Source organism: Ursus americanus, chromosome 8 (genome assembly GCF_024610735.1).
Source record: "Ursus americanus isolate L20-20 chromosome 8, mUrsAme1.1.p, whole genome shotgun sequence".
In the NCBI taxonomy this organism is placed as follows: domain Eukaryota; kingdom Metazoa; phylum Chordata; class Mammalia; order Carnivora; family Ursidae; genus Ursus; species Ursus americanus.
The window spans coordinates 12,364,464-12,385,520 of NC_142134.1; the positions used below are offsets into that span (position 1 = coordinate 12,364,464).

At 34.7% G+C, this 21,057-nt stretch overlaps 1 protein-coding gene across 3 annotated transcripts in view; it reads right to left on the bottom strand.

Annotated features, from left to right (window-relative positions):
* Positions 1-21,057, bottom strand: part of CCSER1 (coiled-coil serine rich protein 1) — a 1,291,424-nt gene that overhangs the window by 842,396 nt on the left and 427,971 nt on the right. For all 3 annotated transcript variants that reach the window (XM_045791946.2, XM_045791951.2, XM_045791957.2), the window contains one exon: positions 65-272. In XM_045791946.2, the coding sequence (XP_045647902.1) occupies positions 65-272 (208 nt within the window). The remainder of the gene's footprint in view (positions 1-64; positions 273-21,057) is intronic.

The window sequence follows — 21,057 nt, forward strand, 5'->3', positions numbered from 1 at the left end:
ACCAGTCTACAGACTCCACTGTCTACCAGCACTGAAAGACATTAATCTTAGAGTAAACCATTACCTCTTGAAGAACTCTCTTCATCTTTAATAATAATGTCTTGACAGCTGTGCAGTCCTGTAACATCAGTCTGAAGGGCAGAGAATCGAGGCCTCCATTTTCTTCCACACCTTGCAGGGGCCAGTCTGCAGATGGACTGCTGGGCATTCGACTGATATGGGAACACCTGACTTCCTGATCAATGTCTTTTGTTAATTTCAGGGAAAGATTCCTAACAAGAAAAAAAAAAAAAAAAGAAAAATTACAATGTAGTGTATTCAGAGCAGTATTTTCCAAGCTGTTGATCAATGTCAGGAGTGAGCTAGAAAAAATTCCTTGTGACTGGCATCATTTCCTTTTATTAGTCTTTGAAAATTCTGAGACCCTTTTGTCAAAATTATGAAATAGGTCAATTGTATTTTTAGTAGTAAGATGCAATGATAATCACTATTTTAGAATGTGATTTTTTCCCTTTCAAGAATTTCATTTATACATAACAGTGTGCTTATACTTTCTTAAATTAACTCTTTTTAAATCTTTTTAAAATGTTGAAAGTCAACAGAAATCACCAAAAGAGAAATTTCATATCTTTTCTGAAAATACGTTTAAAAATTAATTGGAGGGGTGCCTGGGTGGCACAGCGGTTAAGCGTCTGCCTTCGGCTCAGGGCGTGATCTCGGCGTTACGGGATCGAGCCGCACATCAGGCTCCTCTGCTGGGAGTCTGCTTCTTCCTCTCCCACTCCCCCTGCTTGTGTTCCCTCTCTCGCTGGCTGTCTCTCTCTCTGTCAAATAAATAAATAAAATCTTTAAAAGAAAAAATTAATTGGAAATAAAAGATTAAGAAACCAAAAATTAAGATAAAATAACTTTCTTAATTATTCAATGGCCATTTTCAGAGTTAAAGACTTGTATGCATAAGATTTTATGTGAAAATAGTAAAATAAATGGAAGATGCATAACTTCATATGTAATAATATGTTTATCAAATTATCATTAAATTTTTATCATAGTAATGTCTGGAAAAACACACCCATATATTTACCCTGTTCTACTTGATAATCAACAATTATTTGAAAATATTGCATTTTGAAAATCCTCTAACATGGCTTATATCGACAATATGTGTAAAAGAAAGATATTAAGATCGACAATTTTCCAAATGTGCAGATCAGGAACCTAAAAAGAGTCGCAAAAGAGGAGCTTATAGAAGTGGTCTTTTTATTGAGTTTTCCTGAATTTGTTTCCATTTCTTAAAACCAAGGGGACTATACAATAATGACAATTAACATGATAGCATGGCTCAGGCTATTTATGAAAAAATAGTTTAGGATTTGTGCTCAACTTTAGTAGCTTTTATGTATATTATTTCCTGAATTATATGACAAGGTCACTTAGCAACCAAAATTGAAAAAAAAAAACAAAAAACAACAGAGTAGCCTTGTAACTTGCCACTAAGATTAGGAAAAGATGCCAATAAGAAATATATCCTCAGTTAATTTTATTCAACTCTGATTATTCATAATAGTAAATTAATTTTTTTAAAAATTTTATTTATTTAAGAGAGAGAAAGAGAATGTGTGAACGGTGGAAGGGGGTGGAGGGTCAGAGGGAGAGGCAGAGAATCCCAAGCAGACTCTGTGTGGCGCTTGAGTCTGGGCTCAATCTCTGCAACCATGAAATCATGAGGGTGAGCCGAAATTGCAAGTCTGCCGCTTAACTGACTGAGTCACCCAGGTGCCCCCACAATAGTATAATTAATTTTTAAAGTATTAGATAGTAAATAAAACACACTTTTGGATTACACTAAATTGCTCACTTATCTTCACACATACATTCACTGATCACAATTGTCCTTTGAAGTGGTAAGATAGTAATTATCGTCTTCATTTTGTATCTATAATAAAATAATAAATAAATAGTAATAGGGATGCTTGGGTGGCACATTTGGTTAAGCCAACGACTCTTGGTTTTGGCTCAGGTTATGATCTCAGGGTTGTGAGACTGAGCCCTGCATTGGGCTCTGCGCTCAGTGGGGAGTCGGCTTCCTCTCTCCCTCTCCCTCCACACTCACACATGCTCTCTCTCTCTCTCTAAAATGAATAAATAAATCTTAAAAAAAATAGTAATAGTTAAAAATCTTTGAGGGCTTACTTATAGGTCAAATACTGTGCTAACCATTTCATGGGTATAATTCATTCAAACTTTGAACAAGTCCAAGAGGTAAATATAATAAGTATCTTAATATGACATGAGGAAACTGAGGTCCAGAGAAGTAACTTATCTCAGAGTTTAAAAGCTAGTGCCAAGTAGACTTGGGATGAATCAACCAACCTAGGCATTCTTGCAAGACTTTTTTTTTCCTTGCTAAACACATAATATGCCTATAGATAACAATGCTTAATGCATCTCAGGTAGTCTTTTAAGGACTTTTACATGTTAACCACTTAATACAACTCTTTTAGGTAATATTATTACCATCCCTATTTCATAGTTGAGGGAGTTTAATATCAGAGAGGTTAAGTAACTCGCTGATGGTCACACAGCAAAGAAGGGACAGAGCTGAGATTTGAATGCAGACAGGGCACTCAAGTCTGTATCCCATGTGAAAAACAAGCAAATAAGCCAAAAACTAAAACCAAAAAGCCAAAAATATAAAAATAAACAAAACCCTACAATTGTACAAAGAATCATTTATATTTTCTCTTTTAAAATATATTTTATCTAATATGATATTCATCTTAATTATGCACAACTTGTGAACTATGCAATCACTCTTAAAGGTTTCCATTTTATTTTAGTGTCTTCTATCCTATTTTCTCTAAGACTGATAAGAATAAAATGGAATAGAAAAATTAGATTTTACAGTATATGTAATAGTTTAATTATGATAGAATTTTCAAAGGTTTATCAGGTTTTAGTTGTGAACCACCCTGGTGTCTGTCACATATTAGGCTGAGTTGGTAAATAATTGTACAATTGAAGTTGAAAAAATGAACACGATAATGAGTGAATGAATAAAACATATTTTTTTTGTAATTATGCAATATATTTCTCATTTGTATACATAAATTTTTATGCAAGGTGAGTTGTTATGCATTGCAGGGCTGCCACCCATGGTTCAAAATTTCCTACACTCTTACAATAAAGTAATTAAGCTAATGTTTTTATATTTCCTTTTAGTTAGATTGCTATTTCTTTGGACCTATTTGTCCAGTCATGGATCTAAACATCAGTGAAGACTGACAAATGTTTCAGAAACCACACAGGTGTGAAGTTCTGTGACTAATTTCAGGAGTTTACTATGGTTCTGTGGATTATAGTTTAACATTTACAAATCTAAGAATCCCTGTAATTTTCAGATAGTTAAAGAATGGGCTTACACAAAAATGCTTAGAAGATAAATTAACCATTGTTTTATAATTCAAAACACTGAATGTATTCTTAATTCCAACAAGGGAGAATGATGGCATTTTTTCACAATTACAGAAAATACCCATATTGTGTCCAGCAGAGCAACGGCGGTTGAAGTTGCAGAGCTTAACAGGATACAGTCACTGACCTCAAGAGGCTCACCGCAGTTATTAACTTTTTAATAGGTGATACCAAAAAAATATCAGTTACAGTTGACCCCTGAACAACATGGATTTGAACTCTGTGGATCCACTTATGTGTGGACTGTTTTTGATAATTACAGTACAATATATAAATGTTTTTCCTCTTCCTTATGATTTTCTTTATAACATGTTATTTTCTCTAGCTTACTTTTTTGTAAGAATACAGTATATAATATACATAACATACAAAATATGTGTGAGTTGACTGTTACTGGTAATGCTTCCATTCCATCCTAGGCTATTAGCAGTTAATTTGGGGGGAACCAAAACTCATACACAGATTCGTGACTGTGCAGGGTATCGGTGTCTGCAACCCCGGGGTTGTGCAAGGGTCAACTGTGATGTTCTTTTGCACATGAAAAACGAATATTTTCACCTGAAAACATTTTATTTCTACATGAAAAATAGTCGGCTACAAGACCACCATAATCAAAATCGTTCTTAATTAGGTTGAGGTAGTTAGTGAAATGGGCCGTTAAACAGGATTACTACTCAGTTGCATAGGATAGCACAGCCATCCTGTTGTATGTTTTATGACCATTATATTTCTGACTGATAAGTTCCTGAGGCTTACAACTGTTAAATATTTTAAATGTCAATCTTTTTTAAAAAGAGACTTTTATTGAGACAAAAATACCCAAGTGTCTCTGGGTAAATTCACCTAAAAAATAAATAAATAAAAAATTCCCTGTAGTTGACAAAAAAAAAAAGAAAGAAAGAAAAATCTCTACTATGGAGCCAGTTTCCTCTCGCAGAGACCACACATAAGGCCAGGAGGATAAAGCTATGTTCAGGTACTCCCTTGTTCTTGCATTAGGAGGGACAACTAGATAACACACTCTGTGCACTTTGGGACATAGAGCTGTCTGCCAACGCTTTCAATTATTATAGTTTCAGAAAAGTGAACAGATGTGCATTATATCAAAAAAGTTACACAGTCCCTTAACTTGACCAAAAAAGCAGAGATTGGAGGGGAGGGGATACTGAGGCTTGATACAGAGGTTCATTAATCACCATAACTAGTACAAACAAACAACAATGACATTGTAATCTCCACCAAACACATTTATACACAGTTTACCCTCTCTGTGTCAACTTCATGAATCGTCAGTAGAATTGCTCAGTAATTTTTATACTTGCCTTGTTGCTCATGAATGCTGTTCAAGTCTTTATAACTTAAAATTTAACACTTAGTTTTTCTACAGCAAAGGAAGCCATCAACAAAATGAAAAGGCAACCTACTGAGAATATATTGCAAATGATGTATCTAATAAGGAATTAATATTCAAAATACATAAAGAACTTACATAACTCAACACGAAAACCACCAAATAATCCAATTAAAAAATGGGCAAAGGACCTAAATAGACATTTTTCTCAAAAAGACATTCAGGTGACAAACGGACACATGAAAAGATACTCAATATCACTCATCATCAGAAAAATGCAAAGCAAAACTGCAAGGAGATGTCACATAAATGGCTAAAATCAAAAAGACAAAATATAACAAGTGTTGGCAAGATACAGAGATAAAGGAACGTGTGTACTGCTGTAAGGAATGTAGGTTAGTGCAGCCACTGTAGGTAGTAGTATGGTGGTTCCTCAAAATATCAGAAACAGAAATACCACTGATCCAATAATTCCACTACTGGGTATTTACCCAAATAAAACAAAAACACTAATTCGAAAAGATATATGCACTGCTATGTTTATTGCAGCATTGTTTACAATAGCCAAGATATGGAAGCAGCCTAAGTGTCCATCAACAGATAAATGGTTAAAGAAGATGTGGTATCTGTATTGGAATGGAATATTACCCAGTAATAAAAAAGAATGAGATCTTGCCATTTGTGACAACATGGATGATCCTAGAGGGTATTATGCTAAATGAAAGAAGTCAGAAGGAGAAAGATAAATATCATATGATTTCACTTACAAGCGGAATCTTTTAAAAAAATCAAACAGAAAACCAAAAAAACATAAAAAGCAGAAACAGACAAATATAGAGAACTGGTGGTGGCCAGGGACGGGGGGAAGATGGAGGAATGGGCAAAATGGGTGAAGGGGAGTGGAACGTGCACGCTTACAGTTATGGAATGAATAATGAGTCATGGGGATGAAATGTAGCATAGGGAATACGGTCAATGGTATTGTAATAGCATTGTACAGTGACAGACGGTAGCTACACTTGTGGTGAGCCCTGTGTTCCAGACAAAATAAAAAGAGAGAGGAAGAGAGAGAGAGAGAAATCAAATCATTTTGATTAGCACAGGAATGAAAATTAAGCTATTCAGATAAAGGGAACATGGAATCATTGTGTTATTATTTCTTACAACTGCACTGAATCTATAATTATTTCAAAATAAGTTTAATTAAAAAATTACCAACATTTAGATAAAGTTGAAACTTACGGGCCTTTCTCAGTCTGTAAGTACCACAAAAATGAAGGTTTTGAGTAAGATTAACAGCACAGCTCATAAATGTTACATTAAATGTATTCTTGAAAGTTTCAACTTGAGAAACTTGAGTTTCAACTGGCACTTTAAACATTTAACTAAAACTGCTATAGTGAATTCGCTTTGTACTTTTGTCACTGGAATTCTTTGTGTGAAAGGAATTTTCTATCAAGCTAGTTCAAAAGTTTTGCTGCAATTCTATTTTGAATATGACAGACAAGTTTAATAAGAAAATATGTATCTTGACATAAACTTTAGAGTGATTAAAGGAGTTTTCCTTACCAGGGAGAGAAAATAAAAGATTATTTTCACAATTTTTTTCTCATTTAGTTATAAGGAGCACTATCAGTTTAATAGTGAGAAATTTTCTTTCCACCCACATCATTTGAAAACTTCCCAATATAATGTCCAAATGACTAACAAAATACAAGAGCATGTCAGTTGCAAAGGATTGATGCTCTTAGCTGTCATAGGAGCGATTCCTTATTTAGTGCAGTGACACCTTTCATTATAGCAAATGTCTATGGCCATAAGGGATCTCAATGATTTACACTTTATAATGTGGCTATGATTTCTGAAGCAGATTTCTAAGGAATGGAAAGTAAAAGTCATTTCTATTTGCCCACCATAATAAATAAGCATATGCATACATCTGCCTTCCAAAGCTTCATTAAGTAGATCTGCAGAAAATAATACTTTCTAAAAACTTAACTTCTGGAAACTGATTTTTATTTAATTTGCATTTCAAAAAGGGCTGGGTTATTCATGGTAAATTAAATTTTAGCTTGAATAATTCTAAGACAGGCACAAAGATACAAATCTATATTAAAAGATTGGCATTCCAGAACTAAAAACTGTTTGTGAAACTAACTACAAAAAAGCTATTGTTGATAAATAAGCCATTCTTCTCATATTTCCTTTCATAATATATTGTTTAACTGAAAGTGTCATTTTAGGGGGAAAAAACTTGTATGTCAAATTGTTTTATGGTTGGATATTTAGTTGTATTATTGGAAGGGATGGGAACCAGCATTCATCTCTCCACAGTAGTAGTATAGTGGTTATAATAAATTTTTAACATTTTACACTTAGATATAGATTTACATTTGAGAAGGACTTCACTACTACCTGAAGTGATGGATAGAAAAAAAGCAAGATATGGAGAAAGGCAAGCTAAAATACAAATATCTTAACATAACCAACAAGGTCTTCCATAATATAGCAACTGTCTGCCTCACCATACCTTATTTTATAAAAACTGTCTCATTTTTTAAGCTCCAGTTACACCGGCCTTCATTCAGGCCCTGAAATGTGCCAGACTTCATCCCGTCTCAGGAATTTTGCCTATGTTTTGCTATCTGCATGAAAAAGTGTGGCTTACCCTTTGCACCTTCAGATCTCCCCTTTACATACAACACCTCTTAAGAAAACCACCTCTGCATCTATATAAACATACACAGGTTTCTCATTTCTAGGCTAAGACTTCTTTTGTAGCACTAAACACAATGCAGTTAAACATTAATTTGAAGAGACCTCTGAGAACACACTGGATTGAGCTGAACTACACTCTACCTCCCGTTCCAAATATGAAGTGATAGTAGATGAATGATAAGCACATTTATTTTCAAACATATTACAGTGCAGGAGGGAAAGACAGAAAAATTTCCAGATCCCAAAAGGGCAAAATTAAAACAGCATGAGTTACCACTATAGCGGTTTCAGGATGTTGAACTTGGATGCAGTCTGCAAAAACAGAAGCTGCAGTTTTGGTGCCTATGCAGATTTAGGGGAGTATCTGCCAGTAACGAAGAAGTCTAACAGTATGGGGAGACAAGAGGGTTTCAAACTAAAAAAAAAAAAAAAAAAAAAAAAAAAAATCCAAATATCAGTCTGATCTACTTTTAAAATAACTGTTGGCTACAACACTCCTTTCTTTAAAGGAAGACAATAAAATACAGACCCTCAGAAATAAGTAATCCACAATGTCTGGCAAATATTCAAATAAATAGACATGCAAAGAAGAAAAAAGGGAGACAAAAACAATTCATAGACATTATGAGATGACCCATATGTTGGGATTATCAGACAAGGATTTTAAGCAGCTATGACCATAACTATGTTCAAAGCCTTAAAAGAAAAAGTTGACATAATAAATAAATACATGGTTGACCTCATCAGAGAAATGAAAACTATAAAAAAAGAACCAAAATGGAAAATCTAGAATCAATTGATGCAGTTTCTGAAAGGAAAAAAAAAGCATATAGATATAGATATAATTTATTTTATATATTCATATATACATATGGCAGACGTTGTTGGTCGTCTGCCCACTATTCATTCACACCTCCTTCCTTCTTCTTTAAAATAGAAAGAAGAAAAAAAAAAAGAAAAAGAAAAACTTCCCCAATTTGTTTAAATTCTGGCTCTATTAATGGCTCCATGAAATGACAGAAAGACTGGTGGGGTTCCTCAAGAAAATTTTTCCTCTCTGGTAAAAAGAGATATAGGAAAAGACAGCCGTCTTTCCTTTGGATATTGTTTTGACTTGTATTTTTTTAAACTACTGGTGGATTCTGCATAAGAATTCTGGTGGATTCTGCATAAGAAAAAACCGAAGAGAAAAAAATTGGGGTAGACGTGGCTCCTTGATAATGTTATTGTTACTTTGAATTAACCAACACTGACGGCTTGCTACCTGCAGATTTCTTGTTGGACAGGATAACATATTTTTGGACGGTTGAATGAAATTTGAGTTAGGTTTTTCTCTTACTTGAAGCTGAAACCATTCTAACTAGTATAACTACTAAAGAATAGATTCCTAAGAACAATAAACCTAGAAATAACAGTATTTATCTTTCTTGTTCATTAATGTATCCACCAAACTTTACTGCATAATTATATGTAATACTAATATCAATAAATAATTAAATCAATGCTAGAAAAAGCCTTATAGAACCTCTAGTTTAACATTCACATTTAATAAAGAAGTTCAAGCCTAAAGTAATTTTCTAAGCGCCACACACTAGAAGGTGGGGAACTTGGGTCTCCTGATTTCTAGTCCAGTGCTCTTTTCTTCATATTGAATCATATTTTAATAGTATTAAAATTTCAGATATACCTTTATTTATCTATTCTAAGCTGTATGCTAGAATAGTGAAATATTAAGTTACAGGGAATGATATTAAATAGTTAAAACTCCAGTTCCATAGAAAAGTTTTCATTTCCTTCTCCAAAATTTTAGAGAAAGTAAATATTTCATGAGTGTAAACTTGCTCATAAAAAGTGTGAAAGTACTTGTTTACAAAGAAAAGTCTGACTTGATTGTCTATGCTCAGTACCTTTCCTGCATGCCATTAACGTCATTCACATTTCTCGCTTTCATTCTCTACTTTCGTTTTCACATGCGATTTAAGATCCGCTTTAAAGAGCATTTCACACTAATGAAAAAAATTGAATTAATGAATGTAGAGTTAAGTAGAGAGACTTGCCTATTACGAACTTTTTTCCTTTTTTAATAAACTTATTTTCAACAATAAGAGTTTCATATTTTTAGTCTAGTAGTATCAGTAAGATAAGAATTATTTTTAGACATTGACGGGGCGCCTGGGCGGTGCAGTTGTTAAGCGTCTGCCTTCGGCTCAGGGCGTGATCCCGGCGTTCTGGGATCGAGCCCCACATCAGGCTCCTCTGCTAGGAGCCTGCTTCTTCCTCTCCCACGCCCCCTGCTTGTGTTCCCTCTCTCGCTGGCTGTCTCTGTCAAATAAATAAATAAAATCTTGGAAAAAAATTATTTTTAGACATTGAAATTACATTATTGACAATAATTTAATTTCCAATGCTATTTGTTGCCTGCTTTCTTCCCTTCAATATCAGGATAATAAGCCACAAAAATACAATGTCTTGCTTCAGATCCGTATCATGCAGGGATTTGGTTAATCTTTTGGAACCAAACTACCGCCATAAAACACATCCTATTTCATTATCACAGAAAATAGTTAGAACCTGTTGTTATGGTTTTAAGAGCTTGTATGTTTAAAATTCTCCATTTATGACCATTTTAGGAGAGTACATAATTCTTTTTAAAATATAATTTAAAAGAAAATTTATAAAATGCATTACTATATATTTGCTTTTGAAAACTTATGTTATCTCAGAACTTCTTAAACACAAAAGTATAGTATGTCTCTAATTTGTCTCTAGATATCTAAGTAACCTTTATTAAAATGCAGTATTTTACAAATATAAGCATCTGGGATTGATCACAATGTATTAACACAGGCTATAAAGTTGTCTTTAAGTAAAATTTTAATTCAATATATACCTCTAATGATATGTTAAAAGTTACAACAACTTACAGGCAACTATCTAGTTTTCAAAGATTGTTCAATGCCCTTTACCTTTAAAAAATATCCGAGATCTGGCCATCTCAGTGTGATTAGTGACAGTCATGAAAATATAATCTAGGAAGTTGTGTTCCCAAACAGAAAATCAATTCTTGCTCTGTAGCTTGGCATAAAGGCAATACCTAAAATTATTGACATAATACATACTAGCCAAGAAACTGTAAAACTTTCAATACTTTCAAAGCTAAAAGAGTCAGAGATAATGACTTTGAGTAAATTTTAGAGCCATAGAACTTTATCAATTTGAGAAAGATTAATAAAACCTACATCAACCAAATTCTCCATATTCTGTTCTTGAGGTAACAAAAGGCATTGTGCTGATCTACACTCAATTTCAACTAGAAAAATAAGATTTTCTATATGATACAAAATCAAGTGTTCCCAAATATCTTGGCAGACCCACTCACACATACACAGAAATGACGTGGGCTACTTTAAATACGTTAATTCCAAGGCTCAATCTCCAGCCCCCTGTGTCACAATCTCATCTTTCTGTGTCACCCATTCAGCCTTTGCAAGACAAAACATGTAGCACAACAGCAGAAGAGATGAAACATATCTTCTTATGCTCACTGGCTGTAATTTTTCCCAGGATATATGTGACTTTTGATATAGCATGGCTAATTTATATTTCTCCTTTAAGGGTGGATTACACCCATCCCTCTCCTAGGAAGTCCTCTTCAACCCTCCCTACTAACTCAGGCTCTATAGTTGCCTTTTTCTTTGCCAGTAACACCAAAGAAGGTGGAGACCCTCTTTTAGTGATCATTGTATTTCCAAATGTCTTGCATCCAGCTGTCTCTCAATAGATATTTGTTGAATTAATAAGTATTTGTTGAATGAATTACTTAATATATGGTAATATTACATAAACTAAATGCATGTGATAAGAATGTTACCTTTTTAATCCTAAGCAACAGGTTTACATATCATAATTTCCCATGAAGCACTTTTCAGATTTACCTTTGGAAACTTCCAAAGACAAAACTGCTCAAGGTTGCAAAAATATCCTGGGCCAGTGAATTAGGGTTAGATAGAGACAGAAAAGATTAACATCAAGTATAATGAAAACAGTAACAGTGATGGAAATACTACTACTAATAAAGAAAACTAAGATGGAATACGAGTATAGACCTCAAGTAGCTGCACAAGGAGAAAGTGTAGGTGAGAATTGTCATGACTTCTGGGTTTAAATCTAGCTCCTTCTGAGTTCTTGGTGTGATTTTTTTCATGTCAAATAAAGTTGTAGTGGGGCACAGTGAAGATAATCTCATTTTTAATAATATAGAAACAGTGTAGCTTCCCACTTATCTTCAAGATCTTTCCTACTAAATGAAAAATGTATAATTTTGCTCCAGCCAATAAGCTGTCTCAAAACTGTAATTCTAGATATTAAGTGGCTTTTGGAATCATGAGTATACTGGAACGAGTAATGACTTTCTGCCTGAAGTAAGATTAAGAAAAATTAGAAAGCACCTGAAAAATCAATGAATAGGTTTATTTTCTTTAAATTTATTTTTTTTGAAAATCAGTCCTAGTTAAATCTTTAATTATATCAGTGTTTAAGATATTTTAATGGCCAGTTATGATATTAGTAATACACTGTGAGCTATAATTCAGTTAATCAAATGTACAGATACCTTTCAGTTTAGATTACAAGTCTGTAGTCCAGGGTGTTTTGTTTTTTTTTTTTAAAGATTTTATTTATTTATTTGACAGAGAGACAGCCAGTGAGAGAACAAGGGGAGTTGGAGAGGAAGAAGCAGGCTCCCAGCGGAGGAGCCTGATGCCGGGCTCGATCCCATAACGCCAGGATCACGCCCTAAACCAATGGCAGACGCTTAAGGACTGAGCCACCCAGGCGCCCCTATCTAATGTTTTTAATATATTAAAAACCTTGTTTTCTATCATTTTAGGGTGTTGATGGCTAGTGCAAAGAGCAGCTGCAGGGTGTGAAAAATTGACCTGACTGGGTCCATTTGCAAACAGAGCTGGAGCAGCCACTGCAGCGAAACGGCCTTCCCCATCTTTGTTTGAAGTGGTCCAAAACCTTCACACTGGGTAAAATGGCAGTTGTTTTAAGTAATTGCTTGAGAAGTCGGGGGATAATGAATACCCTGATCACAAGAAGATGGAATCAGTAGTCAATCAATGTATAACTCAGAGTAGCTTAGTTTGTTAATGCCCACAGAAAACGTTGTTTCTTTTCTTCAAATCATGTAATTACCCCTTTTCTTTTTCCTCATAAAAGCCCTTGCTTTCACCCTACAAGCAGGACATTATGTGAGTTTCAGCTTGCATCTATGCTTCCCCAAATCACAATTCTTTGATCCCAAATAAATGAAGTTCCTAAATAAACGCTTGCGTCTTTTATTTTCAGGTTAACATGTGGATAGTTTTTAGAACATAGTTTGCCCTGCAAACGCAACACTATAATAGATTGCTCCCGTCTAACTCAGGTGTGGACTTGGAGAACAAAAATTTACAAAACTTTTTTTAAAAAAATATTATGATCCAATATATTTAAATATTTAGGAATTCCTGGTGTAGTATTAACATGATAATAACTGAAAAATCCTGGTAAATAATTCTCTAACTTTGCTTAAACCTGTATTTTCTAAGCTCAGTCGAATATCCATTCATTCATTCTTTGAATACATACTTGTTAAGCACTCATAATAGTAGCTAATGTCCTAAGAAACTAGGTATGTAAAATACCACAGTAATTTCCTAGGAAGATGTTTAGATGGCTTCTTATAAAATTGCCACCAAAAAAGTGCTGAATTAATTTCAAATCTCAATACTAGGTATATAATAATAAACAGTATGATCAGTAAAAACACACTGCCAACACAAAGCATCATCAAATGGTGCTGATTCTAAAAATGTACTTTTTGGTAAGCAACAATAAACTTACCCAGGGACAGGCAAGAAAGATAAAGGATGTCTACTTTTTTCCCCTCCGAAATAGAGAAACCACTGGGCTTCATATCAACAACAGGCCAGATTATTGGTATAAACGGAAAGCATAGAACATGGTTTATACATAATTATACATCACAGAACTGTCAAAGTATAAATATCTTTTGCAAGGAACAAACAAAAAATCCTTGAGCTAGTAAAAGAATATGAGCCCAGACCTTGAAAGAAATGACATGAAGTGGGAATGCCATAGCTGAAGTGATTTAAATGATTCAGTTTAAAGTAGCTGAATTACCTTTCCATTATTCATCGGAACAGCATCAGCACAGACAAATACTACAATCATACATACAAACATGATATGTGGCTATAAATCACAAGGTTAGATAAGTTAGAAGCTGCAGAATGTTTTAGGTTTCTGTTGATGAATCTTTTCCTAACCCCTGTCTGGAAGACACAGACACTTAGATTGTTGGACCCTATCTTTGGCTCCAATATATTCCTCTTTGAAAGTTATCTCAGATTCTTTCTCTCTATGCTGAAGTGTACTTGACATTTAAAACCAGATAACAGTGGTTGCTGGTGGCAGAGGATGGTTTCTCTTTTACACAAGCAGCAGAAACACAGATTGGTATCAATGTCCAATTGCTTTTGAAACAGAGATGATGATGAAAAGAAAATACCAGCCCTTTTCTTTATGCAACTGAAGAACCACTGATAAAAGAACATCTCCATTTTACTCTTTCCTCTCCAGAGAAAACTATCCATTTAGAAAGAATAACGGGAAAACAAATTCCTCAGAAAGAAATGAGGTTCCATTGTAAAACACATCTTCCCAAAATGACAACGTTGGGTTGTTTTAGTTACTTTTTGATGCTTAAAAAGAATAAAATTTGTTTTCTTTAATTTATCGGTCCTAATTATACCCTAAATTATGTTACCTTTTAAGATATGTTAATAGTCTGGGCACCTGGGTGGCTCAGTTTGTTGAGTGACTGGCTTCGGCTCGGGTCATGATCCCAGAATCCCAGGATCAAGTCCTGCATGGCCTGCCTGCTCAGTGGGGGTCTGCTTCTCCCTCTGACCCTACCCCCTCTTGTGCACGCTCTCTCTCACGCTCTCTCAAATAAACAAATAAAATCTTTTAAAAAAGATATTTTAATAGTCAATTATTATATTAATAATTTACAGAGGAGGAATCTCAGGCACAGATACTGGACAGAATGCAAAAACCAAAGCTGATCTTTAAATCCAGATTCTGTTTCCAGAGTCCATATCCTAACCCTCCATTCCCTCTAGAGAGAGCTTCTTGGCAAAAATTAAATGAACTCACTAAGCCAGACTCTCAGAGACATAAATACGTACTGATTGGAAAATACAAGCTAATCTTACCTCAGAGTGATTTTTATGATTTTTTAAAATTTCTTTTTTCATCTAAAATATTTTTTTCAATCTATTCTTCAATAGTTTCACAGAAAAGTAGGAAATTACAATAATTTGTACTGGGAAATTTAACCTAATTTCGTTAAAAAAAAAAAAGACTCTTAGAATCAGTGAAGCTAACAAGTTTGGGATATTTAAAGCGGACTGTGTATGACCCATGGGAGGTGTTACTGGAGAACTGTTATAAATAAACTATTCATGTTCTCAGAGACAACTTCTTACAAGCTGGCCAGAGTAGACTCAGAATTGATTTCTTTTTTCCTCTCTCTTCTTATGTGAACATCTGTTGTTTTTTCCTGAACATGAAGAAATTCTCCCCCTTTCTTTGATAATAATGCCTTCACTTTCCTCTCCTCCCTGATCACATGCAGTTTTGATGGGGCTGCTTAACGAGGTCCCCCACTCCCTTGTTCCATGTGGTGACGTGACTTGGGCTTGGCCTACAAACTCTAGTTCCTAGAAATAGGAATCTTGAGCAACACAGCACAGGGGCAGAAAACCACTATAACTGACTTGCTCTAACAGTAGAGACTTGAAGAGCTAATCCATTCATTCTTGTACCTAGGGCCAGATTCATGGTCTTGCATCCTGTCCAGTCACAGCATCTTGCTCTTAGAAGGGTCCTACCCTTGGTTTGATGGTCTGCTGTCACCACCTTGAAATTCTCAATAATTTTTGAACAAGGAACCTTGCATCTTCCTTTTTCACTGGGCCCTGCAAATTATATAGCTGGCCCTGCTAACTCAGTTCCTTGAGATTACCATGTTGCTGTTCTTCTTGAGGACTGTTTGGCTTTACTTAATTCTGTGAGCTACTGCATACCACACACACACACACACACACACACACACACACATATGTGTATATATATATATAATTATATCATATATATATCATATTACAAACATATACATAATTTTTTTCCCTTAAATGAAAGTGAAAGAAGGTTTCTGGGGCTTGTATCAAAGACCCCTGTGTTTTACATTTGTCAGGTCCAAGACTAAACTGTAAAATGTAATACAGTTTTTTCAATGGCCTCACACCCTTTGGTGCATTCCTGCCACGTCCCTTTTTGTGATCTTCTCCAGGTTTGCTTTAGAGCATTACTGCTCCCTGGATGTTTAGAATTCATTACTGGGATGTTGTAAGTCAGAGGCCATTTCCTTTGTGTAACTCTTCTGCCAGAACACACTGACGCTGTGTCCTCCTGGCCCTCACCACCCTGACCCTTCCTAGGTAATTAATCCAGCTAATGTGTTGGTAGCTGATAAAGGACTGGTACAACATTTTTATTTTAACAGATTACTTCTTGTTCAGAAGGAATAACTCCATACGCAAAAATTTAAGGCATACTGGCTGCTTAACCCAGACGTTTTGTGGCTTTAGATTTCTCAAGTCACACTAATAAGAAGCCACATATTCTACCACTTTCTCCTGAATTTAGAAGGAAAAATACATAAGTGGTTCTATGACTAGTGTATCCTGACCTTTTTCACCAAGGAAAATAAAATGTCTAGAGGTCAGCACTAGAAAATTATATAAGCTTTGTTTTAATGTGGAATTTTCCTATAATGAAGTTGCATGTATTATAAATCTTATAACTTTTATCTTACACGGCCTAAGTTTCTTTGCACTGATAGCTTCAATAAATTGACATTAACTCATCTTCTCTTTTTGTTCATTAGAAAAGTAAAAATTGATGGTTCCTTTCTGTGATTATCTTGTCTTTGAAATGATAGACCATCTCTTATTCTCCAAGGATGTTGCCCTATTTAATTATTGACAAGAACTTTACGAAACGTTTCCCACCATTTTTTTGAAATGATCTATTTGGTATGCACCCCCTCTCCCCTTTTTTTCTATATTCTGTCTAAAAACTTTCCCATAAACTAAAATCCTATCTGGAGATGAACAAAAATTTCACGTAGGCTAAAATGTTTTATTTTCTGTTTTAATGATTAAAATTTAAAGCATTTTACTTATAAATGACATTAGTAAATTTAAATTGCACTTTTATTGAGCTAGCAATAGAATATTTGCCATTGGCTTTTACGTAACTCTGTTATCTAAAAGAAAATTTAAAAAAATTGAAAAAGTGAAAGTAAAGAAGGAATATATCCAATCTAACATATATATAATATATACACATTCTCTCTATATATAATGGGGTTATAAAATATTCCTATGCACATACACATAAATGAAATATGCCAATCATGTAAGAACTGAACTTCTATTTTGGAAAAGGTCTGTCTTTGGTTTTAAAACACCAGACAGACTAAGCATCGGTGAATGAGTATCTTCCACTCCTGGGATCATTTTGTTCTTTCTCTGCAACCAACTGAGTTTTGAATAAATCCCACTGATCTTACAGGGATGTTAAAGACTCAAAGGGATAAAGCACTGTGCCTTCAACCACTGGTTCAGGTACGAAAAAAAAAAATCTCCTGATTTACATCTCAGCTCCTTCAGGTCACAAGAAAGAACTGGAAAACAGTAGTCACCAAAATAGGCCAATCATTAAAGAAAGATGACGTATCTTCATTAAAAAAATAATTTTATCATTATTGACTGCTTTTGTTTATTAAAAATATTAATGGATGACATTGTTTTGAGATAAAATTTTTCTTTATCTTACAGCTGCACAGAAATACAATTCAATCTGTCATCTCTACTATATATGCTACCTTTATCCAATTCGTATTAATAAATTTGACATTATTTGCCTGCATAAGGGGCAACCCCTTTTTTTAATCAACAACTAAATGTTTAAAATAATTTATTTAAAGATTTATTTATTTGAAAGGGGGGGCTCTGAGGGAGAGAGAGAAATCCTTAAGCAGACTCCCCGCTGAGTGTGGAGACACTAGGGGCTGGATCCCAGGACCCTGAGATCATGACCTGAGCCAAAATCAAGAGTCGGACACTTAACTAACTGAGCTACCCAGGTGCCCCCACAGTAATTTTGATAGACAAAGTTTATTGTTGTATTGTTTAGAGTAAATATTGGCTTGACTTTTAGGTACTCTTACATTTTAGAAGCAAATTATTCGAGTGGTACAATAAATAGGATGAAACTTCTCTGTTCTAGCAACTGGGGTAGATCAATAACCGCACTATCAACATGCCAGTCCCAAGAGCGAAAACACTTAAATTATTTACATCATATTACATTTATTAATTTATCTATACTTACATGATATGTGTAAGCACAGGTTATAAAGTAGTTCTTTATAGTTGTTTCGAAACATTCTTCCCAAATGTTTAAGATGAAAAGATTAGGCATGACATCAGAAGAACAGCAGAATTTTTGACTCTGACAGAATGCCAGGTTCCTTGCAATCTTTTGTGATTTGTGTTTCTTGAAATCATATATTTAAATTGATAATTCTGAGTAAATATGACTTTTTCTTCTGTAAAGAATACCTCTTCCAAACAGAACCACACTAGTTAATATGAATCCTATGTTATTCAAATGAGGAATAAAATAATTTAAAACATAAATTGAATATTTTAAGACCAATGACTCTATGCCCAGTGGTTACTAAAGCAGAAGTCCTACTGGACTGCATTTGCCTAGATTCAGTAGTCTCACCTACTTTTATTTGTAAATTTTTTTTTTAAAGATTTTATTTATTTATTCGACAGAGATAGAGACAGCCAGCGAGAGAGAGAACACAAGCAGGGGGAGTGGGAGAGGAGAAGCAGGCTCATAGCGGAGGAGCCTGACGTGGGGCTCGATCCCACAACGCCGGGATCACGCCCTGAGCCGAAGGCAGACGCTTAACCGCTGTGCCACCCAGGAGCCCCATTTGTAAATATTTTTTGAGTGTTCATCTATACAAAGTATCTCTAAGATAGCCAGATAACTAGCTACCTAGGTGTATATCTCTCTCTGTGTGTGTATACAGATAGATATAGCTGATATCTACTAGGTATCCTAATTGAGTGATACATGAATGTTGTAAGGCATCAGATACCAGATACTGATAAAATGTGCAATAGTTATAAGATAGTTGTGTCAAGTGTTCCCATTGCAGTTTGAGGTTTGTCTTTAAATAGAATATTTTATTTTTTTCCAGAACATGTTCTCCTTTTTCTGTCAGAAGGAAAAGTATACGGAACTGCTCTTTTTTGGCGTGTCCCCCTGACTTTTTTTTTTTTTTTTTTTGACAAAGAAGCACTGGTATAGTCATCATATGACAGATTGGAAAATTTCACATTAGAATTTGAATATGATTGACATATAATTCTTCTTAACGACATGTCAAAATCATCTTAATTCACTTATAAAGGAAATATATAAACCAATCAGATTCAGTTACAGTAAAGAGAAAAATGAAACAATTTAACCCTTATTAATGCCTAGAGAAAGATTCATGGTCCCATCACAGCCTGATTTCTGTCCTCAATATTCTCATTAAACTAGCAAGGGAGGTAATGGGAACACATATCCATGTATAAATATATGGCAGAATAAGAAAAATTGATCACACCTCTATTATGGCCAAGTGGAGTACTGCATCCAAGATGCAGTTACTATATATAACTACAGGAACCCAGGATTCTGTCTTGGAAGCAGTAGCATTTGAGGCAGATATCAGATGTTAGTATTATCAAAACAAATGGGGTAAAGTGGAGGCAAGAATCCCATATTAGAGAGAACAAAATGAACAAAATGATGGGGTGAGGGTATGTGTATAGAGAGATATGGTTAGAAAGCTATGATTGGAATGAAATCATGGCAGGCCATATATGTCCAGACAAATTTTGTTTGGTTTTAGAGCTAATGAAACACTTTTTAAGTTTTAGGAAAGAGGAGTTAGTGGTTTCTCTTTCTTCTAGGAAGATAACTCTGGGGGTAATAAGAAGAAAGGCTTAGAGTGATGATGGTTATTTGTGAAAGATAATTTTTCAAACATAACTGATGCAACAAACACTTTGAAATATATGAAGCACTTTCTAAATGTAAGGAATTAAAAGTCAATAGAGAAATACATAACCTGATCTATGTCAAGGTTAACACCATTTCAAATATTAAGGACACCCCTATTACTGCATCTAACGCATAAACCTATGGATCAGTGCTTTCTAAACCTACCTTCCAGCAAGAAACACCTGAAGTATTAGTTAAAAACATGACTATCAAAACCTACTGAGGCAGAGTCTTCTGGGTAGGGACCTGGTAAACTGAATATTTAACAAGTATTTCAACTGATTTTTAACTGAGAAGAATAAGAGAAATAATGCTGTCTAGATTAATGCTTCTTCTTCTTTTTTTTTTGTAACTCTATATATCATTCTTTTTTTATTTTTTTATTTTAATGTTGTGTATAATACCCAGTGCACCATGCAATACATGCCCTCCTTACTACCCATCACCAGCCTATCCCATTCCCCCACCCCCTGCCCTCTGAAGCCCTCAGTTTGTTTCTCAGAGTCCATAGTCTCTCATGCTTCTTAACCTTGTTAAATGGAGATTCTGATGCATATGAATGTGTCATGGGCCTTCTGGGTTTCTAACAAATTGTCAGGTGATACAAATGCCACTGACCACATAGCCCCCACTTGGGGGAGCTAGGGACTAAACTCTTATTACTCTCTAAATGAGGAGCTTAAGTGAGTTATTATCACACTTAGGTAGTCTAGCTCTGTCCAATAACACCTAGAAGTAATGATAAAAAACAACAAACACATCTAGTGCTCAGATCCTGGTTTCTGAAACCATTTTCATACTAAAGAGACTGGATCTTTGGAAAAGTGGTTGATTCCAGAACAGGACAGGGGAAATACAGGATGAGCCTGAAAAATTTTATGGTGCCAGAAAGTAAAGGAATGCTCAAAAATGGCTAGTGGTGTGTCAAAAGTTCACAAAATCTAACCTAAAAAAACTCCCAGCGGCCAAAGCTGAAATAAATCGAGCAACAAAATAAACAACAAATGTATTGGGTTATATCTACAAAATACAAAAAATATCACGAAGCCATACTAACAGAAATAATTGAGTAAATATATAAACAGAGGGAAAGGGACAGGGCTCCCTTAAATTCCAATTTCCCCAATTTCCAAAGAGGAAAATAGAAAATCACCAACAAAACACTATAAAAATAATTGAGGGAGGCAAGATCCACCCATGGATGCTAAAACAGTGTAGGGAAATTTGAAGAGAAATGTGTA